A 20,628-nucleotide genomic window follows, 5' to 3' on the forward strand; every position below is an offset into this window, starting at 1 on the left:
TCCAACCATTTTACTCGTAGGTGTTTATCACAGAAAAATAAAACCATAAGATTAGGAAAGAGAAAGAAAGAAAGAAAGAAAGAAAGAAAGAAAGAAAGAAAGAAAGAAAGAAAGAAAGAGAAAGAAAAGAAAGAAAGAAAGAAAAAGAAAGAAAAGAAAGAAAGAAAGAAAAAGAAAGAAAAGAAAGAAAGAAAAAAAGAAAAGAAAGAAAGAAAGAAAGAAAGAAAGAAAGAAAGAAAGAAAGAAAGAAAGAAAGAAAAGAAAGAGAAAGAAGATACAAAGTCTTGTATACGAATGTTCACAGCAACTTTATACAGCTTTGTTCATAACGGCCAGAAATTGGTAGGAACCCAAATGTCCATAAATGGGTGAAGTCACACTTCAACAGCTGTGAATTCACAGTTCAACACACTGTGGTCCCACCCATACCATAGAATAGTCCTCAGCAATCAAAAGGCATCGATTACCGGTAAGTTCAATAGCGTGGATGAGTATCAAAGAAAGTATTGTGTCAAGTGACAAAGACCAGGTACTTTTGAATGAAATTCTAAGACAGTCATAGTTCATCAACCTATGGTAACTAAGCATGGGTTCAGTTGCCTTTGTGGGTGGCAGCACCTCTGAGGCAGCTTCCGGGGTGACAGGAACCAGGGCTGTGGTCACACAGGTGGGTTCAGTTTGTAGCAAGTATTTGACATCTGCCCCTTCCTAACACGTTTCGTTTTAAAAGTGGAAAAAATTTAAATACCCTAAGAAGGAAGGAGGTGGCTCTGCAGGTTATAACAAGAGTGAATGTTTATAGGGAGCTTAGTCAGCATCAGAAGAGGTATTAAATGCTTTATATTAAATCTTTACAAGCATTTTCCAGTGGGGGAAAGTGACACAAAGAGGCTAAGCCACTCATTAAGTGCTTTGTCTTAAATCCTTGCAACCATTTTCCAGCTGGAGAGAGGGGTTAAGTAATTTCTCCACAGTCACCCAGTTAGTGAGTGTGGGGCTCTACAAGGATTTGAACTCATGGAGCCTGACTTCACCATTCACAGATAATCCATAACCCTGCCAGAGTAGCCCAGCTAGATTGCCAGGTCCTGTTGGTGAGTAGAAATTGTAAGTTGTATTTAGTTGGTAGTTGTGGATGGTATGGGGGAATAGAGAGATATGACCACACACACACACACACACACACACACACACACACACACACACACACACACACACACCTGCCTGTACCTTAATAGAAAAAGATCTGAACGAATCAGTGGTTGTCAGAAAGACCAAGATGGGGGGTGGGCACAGGGGACCTTTTCCCAGTCTACAATGTTCTCTCTTTCTTCCTCTTTCTTTAATAGGAGAACATATTCATGCGTTTTTTGGGTGATTAAAATTTTGTTTTAAAAAAGACTGAATGTGGAGGAAAAAGGGACCCTGTTGCCCTGTTGGTAAAAAATAGATTTAGGGGCACCTGGGTGTCTCAGTTGGTTGAGTGTCCGACTGGATTTCGGCTCAGGTCATGATCTTGAGGTTGGTGAGACAGAGCCCCGTATCCGACTCTACAGTGACAGTGTAGACCCTGGTTTGGGATTCTCTCTCTCTCTCTCTCTCTCTCTCTCTCTCTGCCCCTCCCCTGCTGTCTCTCTCTCAAAATAAATAAATAAACATTAGAAATTAAAAAAAAAATTTTTTTTTCAACGTTTATTTATTTTTGGGTCAGAGAGAGACAGAGCATGAACGGGCGAGGGGCAGAGAGAGAGAGGGAGACACAGAATCGGAAACAGGCTCCAGGCTCTGAGCCATCAGCCCAGAGCCCAACGCGGGGCTCGAACTCACGGACTGTGAGATCGTGACCTGGCTGAAGTCGGACGCTTAACCGACTGCGCCACCCAGGCGCCCCAACATTAGAAATTTTTAAAAATAGATTTAAACAGGCCAGTCACAAAGGGATAAATGCTGTATGATTCCATTTATTTGAGGTCCCCAAAGGAGTCAAATTCATGGAGAAAGAAAGGAGACGGTGGGCACCAGGGGCTAGGGAGGGGCCCAAGGGGCTGGGAGGTTAGGGTTTCATGGGACAGAGTCTCAGTTTTGCAAGGTGAAAGGAGTTTTGTTTTGTTTTTTAAGTTATTTTTGAGAGAGAGAGAGAGAGACAAAGCGTGAGTGGGGGAGGGGCAGAGAAAGAGACAGACAGACAGAACTGGAAGCAGGCTCCAGGCTCTGAGCTGTGAGCACAGAGCCTGACAAGGGCCTCTCAAACCGCGAGGTCATGACCTGAATCAAGTCGGATGCGCAACCGACTGAGCCCCAGGCGCCCCGCAGGGTGAAAGGAGTCCTGGAGATAAATGGTGAGGGTGGATACATAATGGTGTGAATGTGCTTGATGTTCCTGGACTGTACATTTGAAATGGATAAAATGGTAGTTTATGCCATATGTATAAATACAGTGATGATAATAAAAGGGTTTTTTTTTTTTTAATTTTTTTTTTCAACGTGTATTTATTTATTTTTGGGACAGAGAGAGACAGAGCATGAACGGGGGAGGGGCAGAGAGAGAGGGAGACACAGAATCGGAAACAGGCTCCAGGCTCCGAGCCATCAGCCCAGAGCCCGACGCGGGGCTCGAACTCACGGACCGCGAGATCGTGACCTGGCTGAAGTCGGACGCTCAACCGACTGCGCCACCCAGGCGCCCCAAAAGGGTTTTTTTTTTAATAGATTTTTAAAAACACGGTGCTACACAGCTGTGACAGGGAAGCATGGGACATTTGAGAGAGCCCAGAGAACAGACGTGACCTAGACGTGGATCGGGAGATCAGAGAGGACTCCTTGAAGAGGAGACCTTCTTGCTGCTTGAGAAAGAGGCTGAGAAAGCACAAAGGGGCAGGCGTTGTATCCTGTGCGGTTAGGTGCCCGAGGAAAGAGAGAAAGAGAGAGAGGAACTGAAATTAAGGAAGTCAGTTTCGTCTGGGGTAGTGGGTTCAAGCAGTGGCTCGTGGGAGGGGTCAGCAGGGGTTGATCCTGACTGCACCAGGTCAGGCAACTCCAGGACAATGGGAGCCATGGGGGATGTGAGAGTGAGGGAGTTTTGAGTTTCAGATGGATCCCTTTAGTAAAGTGTGGAGAAGGGATTGAAGGGGGAGCCTAGAGGCAGAGTCCCAGAGGGGAGGCTGGGGCAGGCTGTAGGCATCTCGGAGGAACTGGGACAAGGCCACAGCCCCTGGGGATAGGAGAGGTTGCAGCTGAGGCGGGGCGTCTGGGCACACAGAGCTGCTCTGTTCTCTGACCCCACAGAAGCTTTTGGGTTCATGAATTTTTCAGCCAAACAGGCCTTGAGTTTCAGATTCCAGGGCTCTGGGCCCAGGCTTTTGGGTTCTATTTACTGCCTGAAAACATCTCAGGGACCCAGGAGAAGGGCTCTTGAGAGGTTCGGTGGTGATGGGCTGGGGCAAGGGCCCGACAGTGTCTGCAACCCCCCTGGCCACCTTCTGAGCAGGGGACAGGTAGGAGAGGGGCAGGAATCCCCCTCTTTTGAGCAAAGACATCATAAAACCATGGGTTTTCCATTGCTGACTGGGTGACTTGTCCAAGTCAGCAGATGCTCTCCTCACCTCAGCTTTCCCATCTGTGGAATGGAATAGGCCTCCAGAGCTCAAGGCATTGTTTCTAATTGTTGCTAGGAGGATTCCCACATGGAGGACATGGAGGGCAGGGCCTAGGTATAACACAAGCGAGAGCTGTTGTTAGTAGTGGCAATACCTGTTTGTTTGTTCTAAGTTTATTTACTTATTTTGAGAGAGAGTGGGGGAGAGGCAGAGAGAGAGAGAGAGAGAGAGAGAGAGAGAGAGAACCCCAAGCAGGCTCCGCACTCAGCACAGAGAGAGAGAGAGAGAGAGAGAGAGAGAGAGAATCCCAAGCAGGCTCCTAGAGGTCAGCACAGAGCGCAATGCGGGGCTTGAACTCACGAACCGTGAGATCATGACTGGAGCCAGGATCAAGAGTCGAACACTCAACCGACTGAGCCACACAGGCGCCCCATTTAGTAGCAATACTTGTATCTGGCAATATGGCGGAGCAGTTGGGAGTGGGTTGGGATTGGGCTCTTGAATGCCAGGACTCAGGTTCAAATTCTGGTTCAGCTGCTTCACAGCTGTGTGACGTTGGGCAAGTGGCTTCACCTCTCTGTGCCTCTGCTTCTTCCAATGTGAGAAGACAGGAAATGTCTTCCCCCTCAGGTCCTGAATTTTCAGGAAAACCAAAGATGGGAAGGCCAAAGTCAAACAGCGAAAAAATAACGAACTTGAAAAAATAATTGAGGAAGACACAAAGAAATGTCAGGAGTGGGGCCTGGGTGGCTCAGTCGGTTCAACGTCTGACTCTTAGTTTTGGCTCACATCGTGATCTTGTGTTTGTGGGTTCAAGCCCCACATCAGGCTCTGCACTGACAGCGCGCAGCCTGCTTGGGATTCTCTCGCTCTCCTTCTCTCTCTGCCCCTCTCCTGCTTGCTCTCTCTTGCAAAATAAATAAACTTAAAAAAAGCGTTAGGAGTGTTCAATGAACGTGCACGTCAGCTCTCGGTGCCGTGATATTATCCACGTTCGACACCAGCAGAGAGGGGAGTGGTGGTTCTCATATCTGCAGCTCTCACCGCCCTGCCTCAAGTCCCCTTATGGGGACGCCCACCCCACCCCACCCCCAGCAGCTGATAAAGGTGTGGGGCTGGGTTTGCAGAAGGATGAAGCCTGGGAGAGCTGAGTGCCCTCTCCCCTCCACCAGGCCCTTCGGGACCCTCCCCACCCCTCCCAGCAGGATCAGTTCCAGCCAGGCTGAAAGTGAGTTTTCCCTTTCCTGCCCCAGCTCGTCCCGCTAGGAGGGCAGACAGTATGGGGTCCACAACAGTTAATGGGCAGACATCGAGGTATGCCCGGCAGGCCAGTGAGCAAAGCCTGAAGAGGTGGCACCAAGACTCTTACGCCCATTTAACAGAAGGAGAGACTGAGGCCCAAGAGGGACCATCCCCACTACACAGTAAATAATAGTAATAATAAGAATAATAACAACAACAGCAACAATAATAGCACCAATAATAGCTAATACTAATAATTTACTGGGGGCTGGCTCCGTCCCAGGCCTGCTCCAAGAGTCCCATTGGGGGTGATAACCCATGCCTGTGCACAATAGCCTAATGAGGAGAGTGTAGTTAACTCTATCTCACAGATGTGCAGACCGGAATCCAGGGAGGGGGGGGCAGGTGCCCAAGGCCACCCAGCTGGCTGGTGGCAGGGCCAGGACTTGAGCTCAAGCAGCTGGTTCCAGTTGCCTTGCCGGGCTCTGCACGAGGACTCTTTCTGCTGGCTTATTCCTACTCATAAGGTCATGGTAGGGAATTTCCAAATGTCAGTCCCTTCCCTGATCTGTCTCACAGCCCGGCATTCCTTCTCTAACAGCCCCCAACCCTGCCACCACTTTACTGGCCTTCAGGGGTCCTGTCATGATCAGAGATCATCTTATGTTATGTGCCTCTCACCCTCCCTTCAAGAGAACAGCGGAGTGGCTTTGTCCATTTGCCACCTATAGTGCCACAGAGGGTACTCAATAAATATTTACTCACTCCGCGAATCATCATCAACAGCATCAGCATCATCACCATAACGAAAGCAGCTTCTGTATGTTCAGTCCAGCACCCAGTAGGTGCTCAATAAATGTTCGTTGAGTGAATAATTTTCTAATATAATCACAATAATACTGATCATTTACCTTGTCTACATTATTTTTTCTAAAAAACGTTTATTTATATATTTTGAGAGATAGAGAGAGTGGGGGAGGGACAGAAAGAGAGAGAGAGGGAGAGAGTGAATCCCAAGTAGGCTGCACTCTGTTAGTGCAGATCCTGATGCAGGGCTTGAACTCATGAACTGTGAGATCATGACTTGGGCAGAAATCAAGAGTCGGATGCTGAACCGACTGAGCCACCCAGGCACCCCTATCTTTTCAACATTCTATCAACATCTTTCTAAAAAAATTAAAAAAAAATTTTTTTTAATGTTTATTTATTATTGAGAGACAGAGAGAGACAGAGCATGAGCATGGGACGGGCAGAGAGAGGGGGAGACATAGGATCCAAAGCAGGGTCCAGGCTCTGTGCACAGAGCCTGATGTGGGATTCAAACCCAGAAACCACGAGATCATGACCTGAGCCAAAGTCAGATGCCCAACCAACTGAGCCACCCAGGTGCCCCTCTAAAAAACTTTTTAAGTTTATTTATTGAGAGAGAGAGAGAGAGAGAGAGAGAGAGAGAGAGAGAGAGATTGAGAATGGGGTAGGGACAGAGAGAGAAAGAGAGAGAGAGAATCCCAAGTAGGGTCTGCACTGTCAATACAGAGCCTTACTCAGGGCTCAAACCCATGAACAGCGAGATAACGACCTGAGCCAAAGTCAAGAGTCAGACGCTTAACCAGCTAAGCCACCCAGGCACCCCTCTATCAACATCTTCGTGTCACACAGTAGGAGCTTATAAATATTTTTGGTATCAGTAAGACTAACTTTAATAATAATAATAAAGGCAGCTACATGTCTTCTGCTCACAGTGCTACCCACAGTTCCTCAGTGAAGGAATTTACTAGTCGGTAAATATTTGAGTGAAAGAATAAATTAATTAGTCGATAGTTATTGTATGAATGAATGAATGATCTGGACAAATAATATTGAGTCCCCAGTATGGGGCACTGGGGACACAGAGATGAACAGGACAAAATCTCTGCCCTAATGGGGCTGATATGCATGGGGGTGATAACAAGATGGAGGAGAAACAAGATGAATGAATGAATGGGTGGATGGGTGGGTGGATGGATAGATGGGCGGGCAGGTGAATGGGTGGATGAGTAGGTGGGTAGATGGATGGGTGGATGAGGATGAATGTGTGGGTTGAGTGAAGGGATGTGTGAGTAGGTGGATGGATGGGTGGGTGGGTGGGATTGGTGAATAGATGGATAGGTGGGTGGATGGATGGGCGGATGGTGGGTGGGGGGTGGGTGGATGAGTGGGTTGAGTGGAGGGATGGATGGGTGGGTGGGTGGGTGGATGGATGGAGGTGAATGGGTGGATGGATGGGTGGGGTGAGTGGAGGGATGTGTGAGTAGGTGGATGGATGTGTGGGTAGTGGGTGGATGGGTGGGTGGGTGGGATTGGTGAATAGATGGATAGGTGGGTGGATGGATGGGCGGATGGTGGGTGGGGGGTGGGTGGATGGGTGGGTTGAGTGGAGGGATGGATGGGTGGGTTGAGTGGAGGGATGTGTGAGTAGGTGGATGGACGGATGGGTGGATGAATGAGTAGGGGGGTAGATGGACAGGTGAGTGGGCGGATGGCTGGCCGGCTTGCTGGCTGGGTGGACGAATGGATGGATGGTTGGTCTGGAGACTCCTCCCATCAGCACTCCTGGGTGCAGAGGGAAAGTGAGGCGGGGCAGCGCACCCCTCCAAAGCTCCGCCCTGCAGCAGTCTTCGCGTCGGCCAACCGCGCCGCTCACCTGGAGGCCTCCCCTTTAAGACGCACTCACCTGGGCTCTCACCTGCGCGCCGGCGCTTCCGCAGGAAGAAGGAAGCGGCGCCGCCGTCGCCTCCCGGCGCTCCCTCCCCGCCTCCCAGGTCCGCCGGCCGCCACAATGTCCGCCTCGGCTGTCTTCATCCTCGACGTCAAGGGCAAGGTAAGGCCGGGAGCTGGGGATACGGGGGAAGGACAGGTGAGGCTGCGCTCCCCTGGAGCCAGGGGCGGCCCCTCCGCGCAGGCCGGGAGGCTCCAGAAAGCTCCGGGAGAGCGGGTACACCCCTCCCCCAATCCCTGGAAGTCGCGGGTCGAATCCCACCTCCACTGTTTCCCAACCAGGAGCCGGGGCTAGGGGCTTTGCCTCTCCGAGCCTCAGTCTCCCTACCCGTAAAAATGGGAATAACAGGTCCCCACCCAATAGGAATTAATATAACCCGATGAATGTAAACTACTTAGCACAGTAGCCCTGCTCCAAACATTAGGCGTTCAGTCGATTGAAGTTATTTCTGTCACCTTCATCATCCACGTTATTAATATTTGGGGAAGATGGCAGGGGCAGGAGGCCCTCATTCCCTTTTGGGGCTCTCCCTTTCTGAAGCCCCCTCTCATTCATCTTGTCATTTAATATCAACAAAAACGGTGGTGGTGAAACCTAGGGTGTTTGAGGACCAGCCCTGTGCCATTCTGGTTCTAAACACTGGACTAAACCACCTTAGGAAGTAGGTACTATTATTATTGACTGCTTATTTCCTGCCAGACAGAGGTATATGAGCTAACGGGAGCTATATAATCTATCTTTCTTCCTATAAGCTTTGTTTTTTCCTTCCTTCCTGCCTTCCCGCCTTCCCTCCCTTCCCTTCCTCCTTCCCCCTTCCCTCCTGTCATCCCTACCTCACCAATTTGGTGCCTCTGAAGCCCTGGGCAAGAGCGGGAATTCTGGATCCAGGGTGTCTTGGTTCAATTCCCAGTCTCCCCAGCTGTTACACACCTGGTTCACACCTCAGTTTCCCCATCCTTCAAATGAAGAGGGTGATGGCACACCCCCTGCAGATTGTAGTGAGAACAAAATCAGTTAGCAAACATCCAGTCTTTAGTAGGACACGGCCTGGTCCTCCTGGAGGACTCCAGACATGTTTGCTGTTGTTATCGTGCACCCATTTTACAGAAGAGGAAACTGAGGCACAGAGTAGCAGAGTCTTGCCCCTGCCCTTCACTCAGGAATTAGGGTCAGAACCAGGCACTCTGATGCCCCCGGATGAAGGGTCCCAGATCCCAGCAGTGACCGGGCCTTCTCTGCTCACGCTTAGCCCCTGATCAGCCGCAACTACAAGGGCGATGTGGCCATGAGTGAGATTGAGAACTTCATGCCTCTGCTCATGCAGCGGGAGGAGGAGGGTGCCTTGGCCCCACTGCTGAGCCATGGCCGGGTCCACTTTTTGTGGATCAAACACAGCAACCTCTATTGTATCCAGACTCTGGCTGGGTCCCTGGAGGCCTGGGATGTTGGGAGCTCAGGTCCAGAGAGGGTGGACTGAGGACAGAAGTTGCACAGCACATCAGTGGTTCAGGTTGGGGGCAGGGGGTGGGTGGACAGAGGTGAGATGAGGGTGGGAGGACAGGGTGAGGTTTTAGGGTCCGTGCTCCATTTGAGACCTCCAAAATGGCACCTTTTCCTTAACCTTGCTGCCCATAGTGGTAGCCACCACGCTGAAGAACGCCAACGCCTCCCTCGTGTACTCCTTCCTCTACAAGACGGTGGAGGTAAGTTCTGGCTTCCCATTGGCCGGCTGGTCTGTCTGTCTACCTGTCTCGCCCTTGTCTTTCAGGATCCATCTTTCCTAGGAAGTTTTCCCTGACCTCGCCCCATGGAAGCCCCATCTATCTCTGTGTTCTCATTAGCTGCTGTGGGATCATCTCTCCCTATAGGGCGAGGACCAAAGAGGTCCCAAGAGGGTATACTACTCAAATCTGAGCCAGAGAAAACCGGGTTCCAATCCCAGTGCCCCCTTTTCCTAAAAAAAAGTTTTGTTAATGTTTATTCATTTTTGAGAGAGACAGAGACAGAGCATGAATGGGGGAGGGGCAGAGGGAGGGAGACACCGAATCTGAAGCAGGCTCCAGGCTCTGAGCTGTCAGCACAGACCCAGATGTGGGGCTTGAACCCATGAGCTGGGAGATCACGACCTGAGCTGAAGTTGGAAGCTCAACCAACTGAGCCACCCAGGCACCCCTATGCCATTTTCAATGACTGAGAAGGTGCTTGGTAAATACTTTCCAACCAACAAGAAATATGTATTGACTTGCCTCCTGCCAGGCAGAGAGGGGAGCAGCTCTGCATAAGAGAGGCACAGTCCCTGCCTGTCCTGAGGAGTTAAAGGACATGAAGGTGATTCAACAGGACATTAGGAGAACCAGTGATGAGGGTGCTAGACTCACCTTGATACTCAAGGGGGCAGGAGGGATGGTGGTGTCTTCACTGAGGAGGTGATATTGGAGCTGAGGCCTGAATGGCAAGAATGTCCCGGGCAGAGGGGACAGCATATGTGAAGGCTCTGAGGTGAGAACAGAAAGAAGGCCAACGGGGCTGGAACAGAGTGAGACACGGAGGGTTTTTCAAATGTCAGATGACTGACAGGCTCTCTGCTGAGGTCACGCCTCCTAATCCCCAGAGGCTCTGGACTTGGGGTCCCCAAACCCCTAAAGCCCTGTGGATAGAATTCAGGGAATCCACGAGCTTAGATGTATTTCTGTATAATGGGTTTCCCTTGTCATGTATATTTTATGTATTGGAAACCTTACTCCATAAACAGCACCAGATACACAGTGTTTCGTGGTACACACACACACACACACACACACACACACACACACGCACACAAAATAGTTCTGAGCCCTTCCAATCCCTCCTCCAGGAAGGCTTCCTGGACCTCATGCCTCAGGGTTCCCACTTTGTGGTTTCCTCATTTTTTGCACTCAGCACGTTGTATCGTGTTGGTTCTGTTACCAGTCCATTTCCCTCGCTAGACTATTCCACGGAGGCACGGACATTGTTGACTCCATTCACCATTAATGTTCCAGCACTGGTATATGGTAGACACCCAACAGTTGCTTGTTGAATTGACGGCTGGATGAGTGGGGCCGCAGTCCACGGCCCCAGGTACACCACAGCCACGCCTCTGTTGGTGTCTGTTTCCCCACACCCCCAGGTATTCTCTGAATACTTCAAGGAGCTGGAGGAGGAGAGCATCCGAGACAACTTCGTCATCGTCTACGAGCTGCTGGACGAGCTCATGGACTTCGGCTTCCCACAGACCACTGACAGCAAGATCCTGCAGGAGTGAGTGGGCCACGGGGGCGGCCACGGAGTGAACCACTAATGGAAGGAAGTCGGGGAGGGTCAGGGAAGTGTCCCTGGGTCCAGCTGCTTGTCGCCCCTGCCTTCCTGACAGGTACATCACACAGCAGGGCAACAAGCTGGAGACCGGCAAATCTAGAGTGCCACCCACTGTCACCAATGCTGTGTCCTGGCGCTCTGAGGGCATCAAGTACAAGAAGAATGAGGTGTTCATTGATGTCATAGAGTCTGTCAACCTGCTGGTGAGCCCCCCACACCTCTACCCCTCTCCTTCCATGGCCTGGGGGCAGGAGAGGAGGCTCTATGCCCGTTGACACCCCGTCCTGTGTCATGTGCACCCTCAGGTCAATGCCAACGGCAGCGTCCTGCTGAGCGAGATCGTGGGTACCATCAAGCTCAAGGTGTTTCTGTCGGGAATGCCAGAGCTGCGGCTTGGCCTCAACGACCGTGTGCTCTTTGAGCTCACTGGCCGTAAGCATCTGGAGGGGGGCGCGCGAGGGAGCTGACCCTACCCCATCTGGGGACCCAGAGAATCGCAACCGGCTCTGAAATAAGCACTCGCGTGCCCTCTGCTGGTCACAGCCGGTGCTGCGGCTGCTGGTTCACTGGTGCCAAAAGTGGATACTGCCTGGCACAAATACAATAGAGAAAAAGACCAATCCCTGCCCTTGGCGCTGACATTTCAGTGGGAGTAGGAGACAGAAGAACATCATATTGAAAAACCTGATAGCAGGGCGCCTGGGTGGCTCAGTTGGTTGAGTGTCCAACTCTTGGTTTTGGCTCAGGTCATGATCTCACGGTACGTGAGTTCAAGCCCCGCATCGGGCTCCACGTTGACAGTGTTTAGCCTGCTGGGGATTCTCTCTCCCTCTCTCTGCCCCTCCCCTGCTCACTCTCTCTCTCTCAAAATAAACTTAAATTTAAAAAAAAAAAAAAAAACCTGACAGCAAGAGCCAGATTCCCTGGGTTCAGATCCTAGCTCTGCCCCTGGCCAGCTCAGTGACCCTGGGCAAATTCCTTGTCCTCTCTGGGCCTCAGTTTCCTTATCTCTAAAACAGAAGTAATGGTAAGTGGTAGGCAGGGAAGATAGGGCTAAAGACCCTGTCCCAGACCCCCAGGGTCACCTGCCTGCTTGGCTCCGAGTTTCAGGAAGCAAGAACAAGTCTGTGGAACTGGAAGACGTCAAATTCCACCAGTGTGTGCGGCTGTCTCGCTTTGACAATGACCGCACTATCTCCTTCATCCCACCCGACGGCGACTTTGAGCTCATGTCCTACCGCCTCAGCACCCAGGTGAAGCAGGGGAGAGGCCCCCTGGAGGGGGTGAGAGGTGACCCCAGAACCTCCAACAGCCCCCTCTTCTGCCGCCTGTAGGTCAAGCCGTTGATCTGGATTGAGTCCGTCATTGAGAAGTTCTCCCACAGCCGTGTGGAGATCATGGTCAAGGTAGGCCCAGGGGAACAATTACTTACTTACGGTGTTTGATCTGCCCCTCCCCACAATCTCCACCCTAACCTTCTCTCTCACCCTCCCTGGCTCCTCACTCCCCTCCGGCCACAAGGGGCTCCCGGCTGGTTCTCAGACATGTCAGGCACAGTTCCCTGTGGGGGTTTTGCACTGGCTGTTCCTCCTACTTGGGCTGCTGTTCCAGCAGCCGGGCCCACGGTGTTGGCTCCCCACCCTCTCACCTCCTCTGGCCTCTGCTCTACTGACCTGCGTCAGTACTGCATCTACTCCAGTGTGGATTTCTTTTCCCCAGTAAGAACATAGTAAGTTCCCAATAACGTCTAAACGACGCACAAATCTCAACTATTCACATTGTGGTTTTAACTGAGCCTCTACTTTGTAAGGGAACTAAGGGACAAGAGGGAAGAAATAAAAGATATGCTGCCCTCAGGGAGCTTGCTACCTGGGGGACACAGACAAACCATCAGCAAGTACTGTCAGAATAGATCCCTCATCTGCCCACTTTGCACTCCCTCCACCACATCTACCCTGGTCTCCCAGCTCCTGCCCTTGCCCCCCACTGTTCCTCTAAAGGACACCCGTGAACACTTGAGTCTGGCTGCGTGTCTCTCTTCTGCCCAGAACCTTCCATGGCTCCCACTTCACTGAGAGGAAAAGCCAAAGTCCTGGCAGCCCACTAGACCCTACGGCCATCTGCTGTCACCTTTGTGTCCTTCCACGGTCTCCCTCTCTCACTCCATTCCAGCTATATTGGCTTCCTCTTTGTTCACACCAAGCAAGGTCCTACCTCAGGGCCTTTACACTGGTTGTTCCCTTTCCTTGGATCACAGCCCCTCCCTGCCCCAGATTTCCACGTGGCTCCTTCCCTGATCTCCCTCAATTTTTTGCTAAATGTCACCTCTTCAGAGGCCTTTCCTGATTTCCTTATTTAAAATTTCAACTCCTTGGGACACCTGGCTGCCTCAGTTGGTGGAGAATATGACTCTTGATCTCAGGGTTCTGGGTTCTAACTCCTTCCTGGGTGTAGAGATTACTTAAAAATAAAATCTTTGGGGCACCTGGGTGGCTCAGTTAAGTGTCCGATTCTTGATGTCGGCTCAGGTCATGACCTCACAGTTCATGAGATGGGGCCCCGCGTCAGGCTCTGTGCTGACAGTGCTGAGCCTGCTTGGGGTTCTCTCTCTCTGCCCCTCCTCAGCTTGTGGGTGAGCTCCCAGGTGTCCATGCACACAGATGCTCTGTCTCTCTCAAATAAATTAAAAAAAAAATTTTTTTTTTAAATAAAAATAAATAGGAGCACCTGGGTGGCTCAGTCAGTTAAGCATCTGACCAGCTCAGGTCATGATCTCACGGTTCGTGAGTTCGAGCCCCGCGTCAGGCTCTGTGCTGACGGCTCAGCCTGGAGCCTGCTTCGGATTCTGTCTCCCTCTTTCTCTCTCAAAAATAAATAAACATTAAACAATTAAAAAAAAAATGCTAGCTATCAAATGAAAACTCCTGTGTGATGGGCTAAGGGGCATCATTTTAGACCAGCGAAAGGTCTAAATGGAAGGCACCAAGAACGGGGTTTCTGGAGTCTCGTGTGGGTGTGAATCCCGGCTCTGCCACTTGTTGGCTGTGTGTCTGTGAGCAACTGCCGCAGCTTCCCGGCGTCTCCATTTCCTCGCCTGTGAAATGGGCAGGATGGTCGTTCGTACCCACCTCGGGGTTGGGGAGGCTCTCTGTGAGGTACTGTGGGGAAAGGGCTTGCTGAACATTGGCAGAATGCAGGAGTGAGTTCTTCACGCCCCACCCTCTCCCCGGACAGGCCAAGGGGCAGTTTAAGAAGCAGTCGGTGGCCAACGGCGTGGAGATATCCGTGCCCGTGCCCAGCGATGCCGACTCCCCGCGCTTCAAGACCAGTGTAGGCAGTGCCAAGTACGTGCCCGAAAAGAATGTCGTTATTTGGAGTATTAAGTCCTTCCCGGTGAGTACTGGGTACTGAGTACGGGGTGGGGCCTGAGGCGCCTGCCCCTGCTGCTCGCGAGAGGCGGAGAATAAACTGGAGACCCATGTATGCATGCACATGGTTATCCTTTAGGGGTAATAAAGCTGGAAACCAGGCCGGCAGGTCCCTGCCTCCCAGGTCTTGAGGACACCAGCCCTGGGTTCAAGTTCTCCACCCTTGCCTCCCTGAGCTAGACAGCCTTTGGAAACCCACTTCCCTCCACGGAACCTCTGTTTGCTCATCTGTGAAATAGACAGGATCACGATACCCCATCCTGGGGCTGCCGGAGGATTCGATCAGACCCCGGGGATCTGGCGGGCAGGGGTGGGGAGGGTGGGGGGGTGGGGGGTTGGGGGGGTGGGGGGTGGCAAGGGCTCATCAGGGGACTGGAAAATGGGAGATGGTCATGAGAAGCACTCTGACCAGACTGTGTCGTTAGAAACTTCAGCTGTGAGGGGCACCTGGCCGGCTAAGTCGGTTAAGCGTCCAACTCTTGATTTCAGCTCGGGACATGATCTCACGGTCTGTGGGTTCAAGCTCTGAGCTGACCTTGGAGCCTGGTTGGGATTCTCTGTCTCTCCCTGCCCCTCCCCTGTTCCTGCGTCCTCTCTCTCTCCTCCCCCCCCCCCCGCCAAAATAAATAAACATTAAAAAAACAAACAAAAACCTTCAGCTGTGAATCTTGGCCAGGAGCTTTTACTGTCTTGTCAGAAAGGGACCGAGAGCAGAGCCTGCTTGGGGGCCACTGTGAGGATAGTGTGGGGCGTGTAGAGGCCTCTTGGTGTATCTGACGCCCCCATGTGCCCTCAGGGGGGCAAGGAGTACCTGATGCGCGCCCACTTTGGCCTCCCCAGCGTGGAGAAGGAAGAGGTGGAGGGCCGGCCCCCTATTGGGGTCAAGTTTGAGATCCCCTACTTCACTGTCTCCGGGATCCAGGTGAGTGCAGTGGGCTCCCCATTCTCCTACCCCTGGGCTCCTTCCCTAGCCGGTATCACCTCACCTCCGCAGCCGGTCTGTGCCATCTTGTTCCCCACTAGTATGTTCACTGTGTCTTCACCCACCCGCAAACCATACCGTTCCCTTGGCCTGTGTCGCCTCGTCCCCCCAAAACCACATCGTGTCTGTTCCCTTACACCGTGCTCTTTCCCACTCTCCTGTGCTGCCTCCCCCTTCCCCTACTCCCACTGCACGTGCCAAACTTTTGACACAAGCCATGTCCCCTCATGACTCCCCAACCGTGCCAGCATAATCCCCCGAGTTGTGTTCCACACGGTACCCTCGCCACAGCCAGCCTGTCCCCACCACCTGGGCCACCTCTTTCTATTCCGTTTCAGGTCCGATACATGAAGATCATTGAGAAAAGCGGTTACCAGGCCCTGCCATGGGTTCGCTACATCACCCAGAGTGGCGGTAAGGCAGCCGGGCTCCCTGGGACGCTGGGGTCAAGGAGATCAAAAGGATGGTCTCGGGGCTTTGACTACGCTCTGGCTTGGAGGGCACCAAAATTCAACAGACCTGGCCCCAGGCCTATCCTGTCTTTATCCCTGTGCCACCCTGGGCCTCAGTTTGGCCCATCTTTAAAATGGGGGCAGCTGCAGTTCTAGGGCACTGATCGGGTTTGGGCAAGGGAGTGAACGCATAGTACCCCCATCTGCACCTGGAAACAAGCTTGTTGCTATGGTTACTATCCCTGTGTTACAACCCCATTCTTGTCCTTGTTACACATCCATGGGTTGATCATGAGCACTGGGGTGGGGGATAGGTTGTGGGGAGGGCTTTCTGTCTGTTTCCTTTCCCCAGTTCTGAGATGGTCTCTGCTCATTGTTTCCCTGCAGATTATCAACTTCGTACAAGCTAGGAGAGAGAAGAGGTGGGGCCTAGATGTGGGGCCTTCCCTCTCCCCAGGCTGGGACTGTAGACTTCCTGGGAGGAAGATGGGGGATGTGTGTGAGGGAAGGCCCCTGACTTAGCCGTTTCTTGCTCCCAGCACCCGGCATCCTCCCTGCCTTTCTCTCTACCCACGGGCTAGGAGGAACAGTCTCCCCACCTCCCTCTGCCTCCGGGCTCCCCACTCCTCCAATTTTATATGAAGAATAGAGGAGGGTCTTGAAGCCCCCCTCATGAGTGCCTTCTTGCAGTGACCTGCCTTAGGGGTGTCGGGGCCCCTCCTTCACAGCTGCTGAGCCCAGAGGCCACCCTGGCCCACCCTGAGTTTTAGGATGGTATTAAAAAGAATGAATCTGGCTGCTGTGTATATTACTGACTGGGGACTGGGAATGCCAGGGACACCCCCCCCCCCCGAAGTGCCGGGATGGGGATGGGCAACACACATCCACTCCCTAGCCCCCGACGTGGCATCTGCCCAACTCTCTCCTTGGGCCCAGGCTCCAACCCGGCTCCCACACCACCGTCAGTTCCTCTTGCGGCCGCCAGAGGGCGCCTGTTAACTTCTAAGTCAGCTCGTGGGTCTCAGAACCCTCCCACAAGCTTCCTGTGTTAAAAGTAAAAGTCAAGCGCTCGCCGCAGTACCCGAGCCTGATCTGCGCTACCCCTCCTCCTCACTTAGCTGCCTTCACCTTCTCCCACTCTCCTCCTCTAGACCTCACGCTTCCTGTGCACAAGTGCGCTCCCACCTGGGCCTTTGTGGCTCTAATGCCCTTCACCTGGCATGCTTTTCCCCAGATAGTCACATGGCTCCTTCCCTTTCAGGTCGCACACGTCACCTCAGGGAGGCCCTCCCTGACCTATTTCAACGGCCTTCTTTTCCCAAGAGACTATAACTTACCCGTTTTATCACCTCCACGGAGTTTACCATTCTGAAAAGATTTAATTCCTGTCTTCTCCCAGCCTAAATGGTGGGGGTCCCGCAGCAGGAACCACCTGGCTGGCCCGCTCTCCAGCTGGGCGCCTAGTACACAGACGGTGCTCAGTAAATGTTTCAACGCAAGCATTTGCAAGAGTCGCCTCCGACCTCAGCTCTCTCGCCTCCCTGGCTCGTCCACGTGGCGGCCGCGGCTGCAGCGTGAATTTGCCTTCGCCCCGGCCTTTGCTGTGCCGGGTTTGGCTCACTCTGAGCCAGAACGTGAGTCCTTCTCACCCACCCCATTTCCCCGTTTTATTTTCTCGGAGGTGCTTAACGCTCTTTAAAATTATGTAGTTGCCAGAGTGTACGCTCCCCAGCGCCGAAAACGGTACCGGCACACACTGGGTGAGTGAATGAAATAAAACACTCTGAACATAGTAAGGGCTAATAAATGCTTATCGCGTGACTGAACGGTGGAACCCCGAACTGGGCTGCCCCAGCCTTGCCTCCCTTCCTCCCCGAGGTGCCGAGGTCCCGAAGCAACCCGCGCTACCCTGCCCCTGACCTTTCTCCCGCGGGTCAGTTAAACCGGCTTGTCTTTCCCGCCCGCCTGGCGAGTTTGAAAACCGAAAACCCCGCCATTGCCGGCGGTCCACCGGTCGCCGAGGCTCAGCCAATCAGGATAGGCACCGCCCAGGCCGGAGCGTAAATCTCCCCCCGGCGACGCGTTGCCATTGGTTGCCCTGGCCGCATGGGCGGGGCGCTGCCGGGTCGCGCGCCGGGCAACGCGGCTGGGCTACAGTGTAGCGAGTTCGTAAGAAAACAAATCCGCAGCGTTCGGGGCGGGGCCTCAAGCGCGCTATCTCCGCCCCCTGGCGGCCAGCTCAGCGGCGGCAGCGGCGGCGGCTCAGAACAGACCCCGCCCGTCGAGGAGGAGGAGGGAGGGTGAGTTGGGGGGAGACCCGGCCCCCAAGGGGCGGGCGCCGGGCCGGGCCCTGCGAGCCGCGGAGGGTTGGGCCCGGCTCCCAGCCCCTGGCGACCCGCTGGCCGACAGGGGGAGGAGCCCGCCGGCAGGGCGGGGGTCGCGCAGAGGGCCGACTCGTGTGCTGGGCTGGGAGCGTCGCGCAGGCCAGGTGCACCTCGGGGGAGATCTTAGGGCCAGCGCCAGTGGATTTCCCCACACTGACCGCGCCGGCGTGGGGCGGGGGGCTTCGCAGGTTGCCAGCGTCGACATGCTGCTGGAGGAGGTCCGCGCAGGCGACAGGCTAAGCGGGGCCGCGGCCCGAGGCGACGTGCAGGAGGTGCGCCGCCTTCTGCACCGTGAGCTGGTGCACCCCGATGCCCTGAACCGCTTCGGCAAGACGGCGCTGCAGGTGAGGCCCGGCTGGCCGGGAGCGACGGCGAGGCTGGGACCCCAGACCCTTTCCCTCAAGTCTCCTTGACCGCGGTGGTGGCTGACTGGGGGGGGGGGGGGGGGGGGGGGCTCGGGGGCTCGGTCCTTTCCCCCTGGGGCGCTGTTGCTCCTTGATGTCTACTTTCGTGGGTGGGTGGTGGATGGAGTTAGGTTGGGGGAGGGGAGGACTTTCCATCTTCTCTGGAGGATTTCTTGTTTTCTGGGTGCAGAGGATTAATTTTCCCTGGGGAGGTTCTTATTCCGCGATGTGAGAGCAGCTTCTTTGGATCCCGGCTTCATAGGACTGGCTCTTGTTTCTTGGAACTTCTGTGGGGGGATCCAATCACTGGAAGGAGGGATTCATGTTTCCAGGGGTTCCCTATTTTCTGGAGGGTTCTCTGAGATGTATCCAGTTATTGGGGTAACTCTCCATTCCTGTTTTGGGTTTTGTGTGTGTGTGTGTGTGTGTGTGTGTGTGTGTGTGTGTGTGTGTGTGTTTGTTTCCAGATTCCTAGTATATTAAGGGAAGTCGTAAGTGGGGCACAGTTACACGTTGCATGGGCATCCTTATTCCCTGGGGGGCATTTTACAGGGGGAACCCTATTTCTTCAGGGCAAGTACCCTGGGGTTTCAAATTCCCTGGGCATCTTCCCTTGAGTTTGCTATCCAAGTTCTTTGGAGCAGTTCTCATTCTAAGAGGCCTATTTCTGGGGGTGGGGGAGGGGTCATATTTCCTAGCGATTTCCCATATGGGATGGGGCATATCTCTGCTTCCTTGGGGAGGGTCTTAGGTTTCTCGAACGTTTCCTTGGAGGCTATTCCCTACGTGGTTTTCTTATCCTTAGGGGGGTGACCAGTTTCTTCGGGGTCCCTATTCCAAGGAGACGTCTTTCTCTGGGGTATCAAACAACCGCCTGAGAGCTTGTGTTCCCTGGTGTGTCCCCATTCTTTAGAAAAGCTCTAGTGTTCCCTATTCTTGAATGACCCCTCTCTACAGTGACCCCTTTTCCTGGAACCTCTCCCTTGAGGACCCCTCACTCTCTGCCCCCACACAGGTCATGATGTTTGGAAGCTCCACCATTGCGTTGGAACTTCTCAAGCAAGGTGCCAGCCCCAATGTCCAGGACACCTCCGGCACCACTCCAGCCCATGATGCGGCACGCACTGGATTCCTGGACACCCTGAAGGTTTTGGTAGAGCATGGTGCTGATGTCAACGTGCCTGACGGCACCGGGGCACTCCCCATCCATCTGGCGGTGCGAGAGGGCCACACCGCTGTGGTCAGCTTCCTGGCTTCTGAGTCTGATCTCCATCACAGGGACGCCAGGGGGCTCACACCCCTGGAGCTGGCACAGGGGATAGGGGCCCAGGATCTCATGGACATACTGCAGGGGCACTCGGTGGTACTGCTGTGACCCGGGGCGCCCACTGCAGCAACCGGACCCAACAGGGTTCTGTGTCAAAAGAGGAGGAAAGAAACACTTTCTCCCCTCACTCCTTCTGCCCCCTGTCAAAAGGGGAGGAGCACCAGTTTGTGGCTTGTTGGTGTTGATTTGTGGGGTGTGTGTGTTTGAGGGACATTTCTCATTTGTTTTTCTCACCCCTTTTGATGTGTTGGGCAGAGAAGGGCTCCTGCAGGCAACAGCCGTCTAAACGGTTCAGTTTTCTCTGCGCCTCAGATTGCTGGGGCTGCAGACGCCCAAGGGCAGAGCGTTTAAAGCCCCAGCCCGAGTGAGGTCATCGCTTCCAGGGCTCCTGGAACCTGGCGACCTTGGCTAGCTGTACCCAGAGACAGACCTCAAATGTGCACACTGCTTTCAAGCATGGGGGGAGGGGGGAGTGTTTAAAATCAATAGAAGGGTAGTATGAGTTCATATTTTGTTGGAAACTTGTTTTTCAGTCTCTTGTACAGCGTTAAAAAAAGATTCTATTTATTAAGCTTTATGGAAAAATATTGTTGTGTGATAATTTAATGTTTTTACCCATTAAATTAAGACTTGTGCATGATCACAGAGCTGGTGGCTTCTGATTTTTGAGTCTGCGATGGAGAGTCGCACGTCCAGTATGTTTGTGGGGGGTGGGCACG

The 20,628-nt window shown here is 53.1% G+C and overlaps 2 protein-coding genes and 1 long non-coding RNA gene across 5 annotated transcripts; 2 read left to right on the forward strand and 1 right to left on the reverse strand.

Annotated features, from left to right (window-relative positions):
* The first annotated feature begins 7,564 nt into the window (after positions 1–7,564).
* Positions 7,565–16,589, forward strand: AP1M2 (adaptor related protein complex 1 subunit mu 2). 3 transcript variants are annotated; one of them, XM_025916173.2, is made up of 12 exons: positions 7,565–7,698; positions 8,846–9,002; positions 9,232–9,299; positions 10,745–10,875; positions 10,988–11,135; positions 11,238–11,364; positions 12,037–12,185; positions 12,267–12,338; positions 14,167–14,325; positions 15,157–15,282; positions 15,681–15,756; positions 16,182–16,589. In XM_025916173.2, the coding sequence occupies exons 1-12, from the start codon at positions 7,657–7,659 to the stop codon at positions 16,202–16,204; spliced, it is 1,278 nt and encodes a 425-aa protein (XP_025771958.1). In that variant the 5' UTR covers positions 7,565–7,656; the 3' UTR covers positions 16,205–16,589. The 3 variants fall into 3 exon arrangements, with proteins under 3 accessions (XP_025771958.1, XP_025771959.1, XP_086555231.1); XM_025916174.2 differs by having other exon boundaries at positions 12,043–12,185; XM_086699105.1 differs by lacking the exons at positions 8,846–9,002; positions 9,232–9,299 and having other exon boundaries at positions 7,615–7,698.
* On the reverse strand, positions 7,572–18,000 carry LOC147583778 (uncharacterized). The gene is made up of 3 exons (XR_015248535.1): positions 17,715–18,000; positions 17,132–17,254; positions 7,572–7,711 (listed from the first exon to the last, which is right to left on the reverse strand). It is a non-coding gene; the product is annotated as an uncharacterized LOC147583778 (long non-coding RNA).
* On the forward strand, positions 17,975–20,549 carry CDKN2D (cyclin dependent kinase inhibitor 2D). Its single transcript, XM_025916623.2, has 3 exons — positions 17,975–18,094; positions 18,367–18,522; positions 19,598–20,549. The coding sequence occupies exons 2-3, from the start codon at positions 18,382–18,384 to the stop codon at positions 19,955–19,957; spliced, it is 501 nt and encodes a 166-aa protein (XP_025772408.1). The 5' UTR covers positions 17,975–18,094; positions 18,367–18,381; the 3' UTR covers positions 19,958–20,549.
* The last annotated feature ends 79 nt before the right edge of the window (positions 20,550–20,628 follow it).

The sequence above is a fragment of the Puma concolor genome, chromosome A2 (assembly GCF_028749965.1).
Source record: "Puma concolor isolate L17-30 chromosome A2, mPumCon1.1.hap2, whole genome shotgun sequence".
NCBI lineage: Eukaryota > Metazoa > Chordata > Mammalia > Carnivora > Felidae > Puma > Puma concolor.